This window comes from Quercus robur, chromosome 4, assembly GCF_932294415.1.
Source record: "Quercus robur chromosome 4, dhQueRobu3.1, whole genome shotgun sequence".
Taxonomy (NCBI): domain Eukaryota; kingdom Viridiplantae; phylum Streptophyta; class Magnoliopsida; order Fagales; family Fagaceae; genus Quercus; species Quercus robur.
In genome coordinates, this window is record NC_065537.1 from 74,922,528 (window position 1) to 74,933,925 (window position 11,398).

General features: G+C 32.3%; 1 protein-coding gene and 1 long non-coding RNA gene across 2 annotated transcripts; one reads left to right on the forward strand and one right to left on the reverse strand.

Moving 5' to 3' along the window:
• Window positions 1-8: 8 nt before the first annotated feature.
• LOC126724552 (uncharacterized) lies at window positions 9-1,036 on the forward strand. The gene is made up of 3 exons (XR_007655030.1): window positions 9-157; window positions 319-397; window positions 674-1,036. It is a non-coding gene; the product is annotated as an uncharacterized LOC126724552 (long non-coding RNA).
• An 8,801-nt stretch (window positions 1,037-9,837) lies between these two features.
• On the reverse strand, window positions 9,838-10,668 carry LOC126722589 (uncharacterized). Its single transcript, XM_050425736.1, has 2 exons — window positions 10,444-10,668; window positions 9,838-10,308 (listed from the first exon to the last, which is right to left on the reverse strand). Exons 1-2 carry the CDS (start codon window positions 10,666-10,668, stop codon window positions 9,838-9,840), a joined length of 696 nt encoding a protein of 231 aa, XP_050281693.1.
• Between the last annotated feature and the right edge of the window lie 730 nt (window positions 10,669-11,398).

Below are 11,398 nucleotides of genomic sequence, written 5' to 3' on the forward strand. Positions count from 1 at the left end.
TCACCCATTTGAATGCATATATATACACTCCAAATGGCAAGAAGAAACTGAGTTGTGTAAAATTTAATACATCTTTGTACAAGCTTTAGTGTTTGCTTTTGCTTTAAAATGGCACAGCAGAAAGAGCAGCAAAATGCAAGTGACAAGCACAAACCAGGTCTTGCCTCTCTCCCTCACTCACTAACACACACACACACACACACACACACACATGTTCATGCACATGCAGTACTAAGTTGATTATTTTATGCTTTGGATAAATGATTTCATGGACTGCTTAGACTAAAGTTATATCATGCCCCAATAAACACCCAACAGGAAGTAAAGTTACACAAAAGAAAGAGAAGCAAAACGTGAATCTTGAACATAGCCATGGCAAAACTTTTACTCAAAAATGGTAAGCTTGTTATTATTAAAATTATGTCATCATCATCACGATCACCATAATTATTTCAATTTAAGATTAATTCACCATTAAACTATTTTATTTTTACATCATCAGCACACTCTTCTATTAAATCCAATAACTCAAGATACTACAAAAAAGAAAAAAAGAAAAAGATCTTTCAGTACTTAATAAAAATATTTATTTCAGTATATCATGTTATATATACTTTAGTAACTTTACTGTATATTACATCATTTTTTTGTTTCCTCTGTGTCCAATTTGCAGCCTCGATCTTATATACTGTGGCTGTTTCCGTAAACAATCCGTTGTTGAAAAATAAGAAATCGCAAAGGTGGCTGCTGATTTCTTCAGGGTTGCACAAACTTGCTACTTTCAAGTTTCAACTGAAGAGTTCACAAGGCATGCATGAGCCATATCTAGTGTGCTACTAGTATTTTATCGTGTAAGAGAGTATTCACTTTGCATGAGTGTATTTATAATTTAGTAAGTAATTTGTGGGATATTTATCTCTGTTTCTTTGCTCTCAAAGTTCTGTACTTGATCATCATCGATCAAGGTTAATTATATTCCTTCTGAAAATAACATATGTATTTTTAATTAAAAGTGCTGTATTAATTTTTATGTTTTTGCTAGAAATTGTTGTAGCTGATATCTCTAGCCATATTGCATCCATTTTCATAGAACTAGATTTTCAGTAATCAGTATGTTGTTTGAGGAAATGGGCCATACCTCTTCTGAAAAGAACTGGCACATTAACCATCTCTGTTAATGGTAAAAGTTTATTTGGCATGTGTAAATTTTGATACCTGCCAAATTGAGGTGAATCTATGTACATACTGAGAGAATATGAATTTATCAGCACGTTGATGGTTCCTATATCCGTGCTTTCATGACTGGTTGGAGCTGAGAGAATGTGATTTTATATATTGTAGAATACATAATAATGTAGGAGAAGATCTATAAAGAGTCCAGAGCATCCAGTAGCAGTACAACATGCGGGTACTACTAGTTATAGTAAGATAGAAAGTACACTATCAAGTGAGTTGAGTTTGATGGTACCTCCTCATAACTTGCTTGCCTGATCAGCTAGGGAAGGGATTGGTTGTCATTCAGTGAATAAGTAGCAAGTTTTTTTTTTTTTTTTTTTGGTGTGTGTGGAGAGAGTTTCAACCTATAATGTCCGTTTTTGATGATAATTCTTTATCATTAAATTAATACATCAATCGATTTTTGATGTAGGCGGAGATTGAAACTCAAATATCTTATTTAATCCTTAGAAATTTTACTAGTTGAATTAACTGAAATCCACTAATAAGCAACAAGTTAATCATGAGAGAAAACAAAATAAAATCGATAGACTATAGAGCCCTAAAGAAGATGATATACTTGGCCCGTTTGCGGAATATGTAGCCAGCAATTTGAATGACACTTTTCTTGTCACAATAGGTGGGAATAGCAGAGGTAATAGGACACTTAAATCCTGTAAGAATCAATATATAATTGTATATAACTACAGATGTGCCCACAGGGAACTCATTACGAAGACCCTAATAAGTAGTTATTTATTTTAAGTTTACGTCATGACATACGAAATCATCTAAAAACATTCTCATGATCTCATCATTTTCTTCTCTTCTTTATAAAATTGTTCCACTAGTATTGAAAGAGTATATAATGATCTTATAGTGTTTATTCTAAAACTATTCTCATCACTTTTCTTATAGTTGCGTTTTGCATTCTCATTCTCTCCTAATATCTTTTGAGTATTGCGAACTTTTTTCGGTTTAATTAAGACCAAGAGTAGTGGAATTTCATGTTTCATGCCTTTATCTATCATTTTATTGTTATTATATTCAATCTCATCACAAAATAATTATCAGAACTTAAAAAAACAAGCTTCCAAATGGCAAAATTTGATTCAATTGCTTAGGCACTCATCCACTATGAAAGAATAATGGTTTTATGAACGAGTATATTGGAGTTTCACATTTTATTCTAAGCTCCCAATTTACATACATACATATATATATATATATATATATATATATATAAAATTTTTGTTGTACATTTTTTCTCGTACATTATTTTGCACAAGTTAACAACTACTTGTTTCTAAATTTGGAATTTGTCTCTGTCGCCATTATTTCTTTTAATTCTATGCATAAAAAAGAATTAGAAATATAGAGCCATTACAAATAGGGGTGTTTGCAGTGTAGTTTGGGGCAGTTTTGGGCCATTTTAAGCACGACATTTTGCATTGCGGTCTGACCAAAACCATAACCATACTGCACCTATTTTGAGGTTACACGTGTGGTGTAGTGCAGTTTGGTGTGGTGTATAAGATGTGGTTTGGTCAGTTTTAGGATGGTATATTTTTCAAGATATTATGGACAATGTCTAATTTACTATCAATAATGATGACAATATGACAGTAAGTATTTTTTTTTAAAATTTTTTAAATATAACTTATGTAACAAAAAAAGTAACACAAATATATACAAAACAAAAAAGAAATCCATTATAGATTGATAGTAAACTAAAAGTACCACAAATATATATAGTATTACAAAACAAAAAAAATAATATTAAACTTTTGAGCTATTGATTTTGTGAGAGAGAGAGTGTGAGACGGAGAAGTGAATGATATTTTAAACATTTGATTTTGTATTTAAAACAATGTCGTTTTGACGTGAAACTAGAATGCACTAACACTAGGCTGGCCACTTACTTCATATAATAGTAATTTATTAATATATATTTAATATAAAATAAATAAATATGTATGGGTGCAGTGTGGTGTGGTTTTGTGCGATTTTCTTATCATAAAAATGTATCACACAATATGGTGCTCTACGGTGCGGTTCATTACCACTTGCAGTGTGGTGCGGTGTAGTTACCTCATTTTGCGAATGATTTTGGTTGGTTTGGGTGCAGTCGTGTGGTTTAGAGTTTTGGTGAACACCCCTAATTACACATCTAGATTTTCTTTATTAAGGTGTCTATCTATTTATAGATATAATTATAACATAAGTCTTTAATATTCACTTACGTACTTTTGATATAATCTGTTATTTATACATGTGTGAATGAAGTCATGCAATGAATAACAGAGTAAAATTACATCCAAAATATTTTTTACAACAATTTCAAAACAAATTCTAGGTGGCAATTTCTAATTTGAGCCGACCATTGAAATTGCTTTTTAGTCTATCAGTAACAACTTGTTACATAGAATTTGTTATAACATAGTTAATACCAAATTCATGGCCTTGCATTTTTGGGTTAAGTAGTGTTCCTATATGTTATATTAACTACTCGATTAGAGTTTCTTCAAGGTGTTATCTCCCTAATAGGTGGTATCAATGCCCTTTCCGCATGGAATGGGACATGCCGCCCTTTTCACAGTTAGAGTAGGGAAAGGGAACGGGTGCTTGGAGCCCACACAAGTGTGCATCACACAAGATTTTCCCACAAAAATAATCTTGAAAAAAGACCCAACAAAATGGTATTTACAAAAAGAGAGATGCACGAGAGATTCCCATAAACATGCATGAAAGTGTAGGGTTCCCATGAATAGATGAGCATGTGAGCTTGACATGTGATTATTATAGATAACATACAATAAGCCTATGAATAATGCATTGGTGAAGGAAAAAGCTTTAAACAAGGGGGGCTAGTAGGACTTATTTGTGACATACAAAAAGGTCTCAAGGCTCGTAGAGAGACAATGACTCACATGGGAGATTGTTAGATATAAATGTGTGTGTGAAGTTTCACATTGAATCATAATGAGAATGATGAGTAGTTAATATAGCATAGTTGGACCAAAACTAATAGGCTTAAGTTTTTTGGTTAAGTAGTGTTCCTATATATTATATTAACCACTCAATTAGAGTCTATTAGATGTTATCTCTCCAATAGTATCATAATTTGTGTGTGTGTATATATATATATATATATATATATATAACCCTGTTCCATGTCCCCTTTTTTTATACTTCCAACTATAGCCCTATTACTTAATTAAAAGTGATTTAAAAATAAAATAAACATAAGGCATAAAGGTAAATCTAGGAATGTAAAATTGTCCCTTAAATTCTACTCCCACTAACACACCCACATATAAGACCACATTTTCAAAACAAAAAATTGAATTAAAAAGTTTATAAAAGTAAAAGTAATAAAAAAAGTTTAGATTCTTTAAAATTAAGATACATTATATATATATATATATATATATATATATATATATATTAACAATGGCTTCTTAGCATTGCACGTGTAAAACGCTAATAATATTGATGCCGTCTTTGGTAAGATCGGTGTTATTTTATTTTATTTGTATGGCGTATTATTTTTTGATCATATAGGGGCTGTTTGGTAGAGTGTTTTAAGCAACAGTTTTCAGTGTTTAAACAATATTACATGTATCTCTACACACTTTTTCACTCACACGTATTTCCAAAAAATATAAACAACGTTACCAAACGGTCCCATAAACTATAAGCAAGTTTCTTACAGGTTTTAGCTTTGGGGTGAGTTAATTTATTACACAAGTGTGTGATAGATTTTTCCTTTAACTTTTGGAAGTTTTGCACACAATTTCTAAATTGTCCTCTACACTGAAATATAACAAAATAGCATTTTCTTTAAAATTGATACGTGTTATTAAAAAAAGGAATTCAAACATTCATTTCATTGTTTGAGTAGCACTAATAGTGGAGACCCAAAAAGTCAAAAGACCCTTTATGTGTGATGAGGTGAGAGGGAACCAAATCTTGATTAAGTTTCACATTTTCTAGGTTTAGGGGGATTGGAGATGTCCTTAACCTTATATATGAAAGGCCTTAGACTCTAATTGGAAAAAGACAACATTTTAAAACCTTGAGAAATGAGGCTTTGTGTCACTTCTAAAGTGGACAATGTATATCATGACATGAGGAAGGCTTGGGTTTAAAAATAAAAAATAAAAAATAAAAGGAAAGGTTGTGCATGGAAAATTTAAGGGTACACCTTGCCCCCAATTTGTGCATGGAAGTATATAGGGAACATGTACCTTTCTCTTGCCCCAGCTCCCTTAGAGCATTCTTATCAAGCCTTGCATATGCTATAAATGCTATTTTTTAGCATCTTAAACCCAAAAATCCACTCCAAACCTGCTAAATGTTATAAAATTTGCAATACTGCTATAGTGCACTCTCATTTTTGAGAGTGTACTGTAGCAGTATTGTATAATATTTTATTAATTTATTTATTCTCTCTCTCCAGCTCTCTATCTCCCACCCCTTTCTCTTTTTCTGGTTCTCTCTCCGTCTCCCACATCTCTCTCATTTCCTCACTCCCTCACAACAAGATCGTACGTTTGAGATCGGCTTGGTGGCGAGGAGAACGGCATGATGGCGTGAGATCGGCGTGGAGGAGATTGACGTGGAGACCGGTGTGGAGATTGGTGTGTTGTGTGTTTTCTTGTGGTTCTTGTGGCTGGTGTCTTGTGGTTCTTGTGGCGGTTTTTTGTGGTTCTTGTGGTGGTGGTTTCTTGTTGTGACCGGAGTTGTGGCTGTAATGTTTGGTGGGTATTGGTGGTGCTCGGCAACGATTTTGGTTGGGGTTGAGATTGGGGTGGTGGGTTTTGGCTGGGGTTAAGATCGGGGTGGTGGGTTTTGGTTGGGGTTGAGAACAAGGTGGGTGGGTGGGTGGTGGTGGAGGTGGGTTGCTGTGGCTGAGGCGTGGGTTTTGGGTTTGATGGGTTTCTCTATCCTCTGCCTCCCTCTCTTCCTCTCACGGTTTGCTGGGTTGTTGTTGTTGTTTTTTTTTTTTTTTTTTTTTTTTTGGTTTTTTTGTTTTTTGGCTATGGGGTTGATTTTTGGATGGATACTGATTGTGGTGGCAATGGGTTGGCCATGGGTTTGGGTTTGCTGTGCTGGGTTTGTTGTGGAATGTTGATGGTTTATGGTAATGGTGGCTGACAGTGGTTAGCCGTTGAGAAGAAAGTGGTGGAATGAGAGAGAAAGTGGCAAAATAAAAATAATATTATTTATATGAAGTTGTAAAAAAAATAGAATGTTTGATATTTGGTGGATTGTAAAATAGTATGTTAAAATTGATAAAGTAGGTTTTTGAAGTGGTAAATGCTAAAATATTTAGCATTCTTGATGAGAATGCTCTTAATGAGCTGGCCTACAATCTTGAGCTATCATGATCTGCCATCTATTGGAGGCACTGTAGCTCAAGAGTTAAACCAAAATATACTATTTTAATGGCACCATCAATTATAATATTGTTTTTTTTTTTCTTTCCTGTTTCGGATATCTTCCCATTAACAGATCAGAAAAACACATATAAAAACCACCTAAACAAAATCAAACTCACATATAAAAATACGTATTTCTTCCCGGAATGCATTTCTCATTCTCTCAAAGACAAACCAGTACAAGTTCACCTAAAATACTATATATATATATATATAAAGGTAATGCACACACAAACCTGTACAGGTACGATTAGCTAGCATCATGATCATTTCAATTTAACATCCAAAGCTAATGTTACTCTCTCTTTAATTTCTTTCTTCCTTAATTAACGTACACAATTTTTCAAGGGACTCCTTGTATAAGACATTTCAATATACAACTATTTCTTACTTCACTATAATACTATATGATTATATAGAAGAGCTTTATTATAAACATTTTTTTTGGGCTATGTACCATACCTATTAGTTTTATCAGTTAACATAGGGCATTCATATCATAATTTGCTATTACTTCAAATTTTTTTATTCTCTGTTGTCCACTTTGCAGCTTCTTTTATTTATTCTGCTGTAAAGATTGCTGAGATGTTAAGCTAAAATACGAAGTTGCAAGATGGCTGCATAATACTTTGGGTTTGCACAAACTTGCAACTTTCAACAGAAAGTTCAGAAGGCGCATGAATGAGACATACATATTAAGCCATAGCTAGTGTTCTATTGTTTGAGAGTATATATCCACTTTGCCGAAGTGGATCTAAGATTGAGTAGGTTTTGTGGGGGATTTATCTGTTTATTATAGTCTCAAAATTCAGCTGCTAGTGGTGTACTGCCTGTAATAGTGTATAATGTGTATTCTGATGATTATTTTTTCTTATTATAAATTTTAGCCAAGAGATTTTACAATTTCAAGGGCTGGATTTATTTAATTATTTACTTTATTTTACGTCATGCATGCATGGCCTCTAAAAAGATCATCATGATCTCATCATTTTGGTTTTTTGACTATTTTTAGGAAAAAAAAAAAATGTTCTTCTAACGATTTTTTTTATAGCAATATTCTGAAAATATAAAAATTATTCTAGAAAAAGTTTCTCATAACTTTTCTCATAGTTGCATTTTCCATTGTCAATCTCTCTTAGCATCTTAGTAGTGGATACCTTTTTAGGCCTTTGGAATGATTAAATCATGAGTAGTGGACTTTCATGTTTCACGTTGTTCTACATTATATTTAGGAAAATGTTAAATCTACGAAAACAATTACTATATAAAACTTACGAGTTGAGGTAGCAATAAATATAATTACAGAATTTCAATCACTTAATAAGCGGATTTTTTTGGGTGCATGATTGGTAAAACATTTGTTTGTAAACATTATTATTTTCAATCTCATCTCTATTTAAAAGTTTAAGTATACAATAAAATTTTACAACATTTTCATAACATCCTTATTTTGAGTTGTGGTGGTTTTCGGTATTATATATATTTCTTATTTAATTTAATTTCGATCTATAATGGATTGACATCTCATATATTATGAAAATTGTGTGAGATTTTGTTACGCTCATAGAAGAACTATTAAAGGACTATAACATAAAATAAGCTTCCAAATAGCAAAGATTCAGGTGCCCACCAATATGATTTAATGATGGTTTTATGAGTATCATTCCTTACTGCGTCTATTTTTATTTATTATTTATTATAGAAATCATAAAATTTCCATTTATAATGCCTGTTGCATGAAAATGTTGCTTTGATTGTCAGGCCAAGATACCAATAAATTTTTTGGAGTAGGCCAAGACATGGCATCTCATGATCATATACTACTATTTATAGCATAACAAGTCATATTATTGAAACAATATTTATAGTAGGGTTAAGTGTATACTATACTCTTAAAGTTTGAAATTTTTGGATTTTACCTCCTTAACTTTCAGAATTTAGATTTTATCTCTAAAATGATGTCATGTTATTTTTGTTAAGGTGCCACATAAGCTCATGACATGTATTTAGTTTGTCCAGTAAAATGATGTAATGTTATATTTGTATCCTAAAAAACTTTAATTATATTCATTTGATAAATTCCTCAACCAAAATAAATAAATATTTAATTATATGAGTCAATCAGTAAATTTATTATGATCCAGTTGTTGTTTTTTGCCAAATTCATTATTGAATTATATATTTTTCTTATATTTTCTATACTTACAAAATTTCTAGAAAATTAAAAATTAATAGTTTTGCAATCAATAAATTATTTAAATTTCAAGTTTTTATAGTTTAAAATTATGCATAAAATATAAGCTTATAGATCATATAATAAATAATATCTGATTGACACAAAATTTGACATATGTATTAAGAGTATAAAAAACATGCAATTCAACGGTTAGATTTTTAAAATATATAGTAATTTTTATTTTATTAAATAAGGTTGTAATTTAAGGTTACAACCAATTTTGTGGCTAAACTTTGTATAATAAAGTGTTTATTTTTATTTTTGTTTTTGGGGTGAAGGAGGTTTTTTTTTTTTTTTTTTTTTTTTTTTTTTTTTTTTTTAATTAAGAAGCATAGTTGATATTCCCCCTTATGGGAAAGGGTAGGTGTAACGCTAGTACTTGAAAAATACAATTATCTACGTTTTATACTAAAAGCATTAATCAAGTAGAAATTAAGGCTTGCTTGATGTGGGATTTAATACAAACTCATGCAATACAACACATGCACACAATCTAATCAAATCCAAACAATTTGGGGCATCACACCATATTATTTATTTTCTCGACAATTAACTCAAATGTAAATTACAATTTATATATCCCCTACGGTTTGACACTTTCATTAAATTAATCTTTTTTTTTAAGGTATATAATTTTTTTTTTCAAGTGAGGACCACCCTCACCAATACTTAGAGCCGCCTCTGGGGTTAGCCAGTTGGGTTCATCAATTGTGTACTGTGTAGTTTGTTTGTGTGTGTTTTTATTCCTGCTATTTTCAAATAAAAATGGAAAATGAAAAAATAGATGTCCTCTCATTAAAAATATATTACTCCATTAATATATTAGCAACGTACACATAGATATTAATGAAATTAGACAGAAGGACAAATAGAACTTGTTTTTGAGACTTTAAGGACTAAAATCGTTGATTTGAAACACCAAGAACTATAAACAAACTTAATTTATAAATTTTGAGAACCAACAAAGAATAGCGGAGCATCATGTTCATTTTGTGCTTTGATAACCACCAACGAGTCGCCCTCTAAGATCGCTTTGTTTATGCCAATGTCAATAGCGAAAGACAAAGCCGTAGCAGCAGCTAGTGCTTCAATTTCAGAGCTGTTATAGGCTTGTTGGACTATCTCAGAGCAGGAAGCAATTACCAAGCCCGAGCAGTCCCTTATCACCACGTTGATACCAGACTTGTTCTCATCGGAGAAGACAGCCCCGTCTAAGTTAATCTTCACCATGTCCGCCGGAGGAACTTCCCAAAAATTTCTTCTTCTACTTCGTGCATGTCTCTCAATCCATGAAGCTGTCGAAGTTGACTGGCAGGCTAGGAACTCGGCATGCTTATCCTTGGACAGTTGGGCAATATGGTGGACAGTACTGGCTGCTTGGTTGAGCCTAACTTGATTTCTTTGAGTCCAAATCTACCATGCAGTCATAGCAAAGAGCTCGGCACTATTTCGCTGCACAATCATCCAAGGTAATAGTTCTTTGAAGTTAAGGAAATGAACATGCCTCCTACAAGACCACAACTTGGGATCAGCCTAGACCACGTCGACCTCCTTGCATAGCCAGAGAGCATGCAATGGAGTTTCATGTTCTTCATGGCGGCGGTCACAAAGAGGGTCATCAATGATTGTCCTTCTCACTATGCTTACTTTTGTTGGTAAAGCGTTTTGGCAGGCACGCCACATCAAATTATTCACTTTGTTTGGCACTTGGAGAGACCAAATCTGGGAAGCACGGGTGCGGCTATAGTGCTGCCGCACCCACACCCGACTCATTTCGACGCGATGATTCTGTCCGAATAAGAAGAGGAAGAGGAAAGATTTGCTACCAAAAGATTTGTGAGAAAAAAAGGGAAGGAGAAGAAGAAAGATTTGCTACCAAATGATTTGTGAGGAAAGAAGAAAAAAAAGAAAAGAAAAGAAGAAGAAGACGTGGAGATATCAGATGTGTAGACTTTTAAATAGAGCCTTGGAATGTGATATTAATAAAACAATGCAAGTGGATAGTGGTGGGACTTGGCAATGGAGCTTCTTGGAATCTTCCTTCTTTATAAATATCGCAACACATTTGTTTATTTATAATAAAACCCCCAAATTTGAATATCTTTATTATGATTTTTTTAAAACACTATATTAAATTCAACAGTTCATATCATTTAGCTTAATAATAGCTAAATAATTTAGTAATTGTATCAATTTAAATGATTACTTATCATTAAAAAATAATATTATTTTGCTAAATTTACCCCTTAAATATTAGTTATAAATATTAAATAGATTCCAAAGGTTTTTTATCTACTATTGCTCTTAAATTGGTATATGTTTATCAGTATATGAAAAAATATGCTTAGCAATATATAGAAAATATAAATATAAATATATTTAATAATTTATTAATAAATGTATCTCGTTGCACCTGCATTTTACTTTTTCAAAAATTGCCGAGTCGTTGCACCTGCACCTGCACCCGAACCCGAACCCGAACCCAATTCAGCACCCGTGCTTC

What these genes read in the sequence shown, in the direction of transcription:
- LOC126722589 (XM_050425736.1), bottom strand. Translation starts at nt 10,668, where the DNA reads ATGAGTCGGGTGTGGGTGCGGCAGCACTATAGCCGCACCCGTGCTTCC. An exon ending in CTCTCTGGCTATGCAAGGAG is followed by an intron (nt 10,309 to 10,443) that starts GTCGACGTGGTC and finishes ACTGCATGGTAG; the next exon opens with ATTTGGACTCAAAGAAATCA.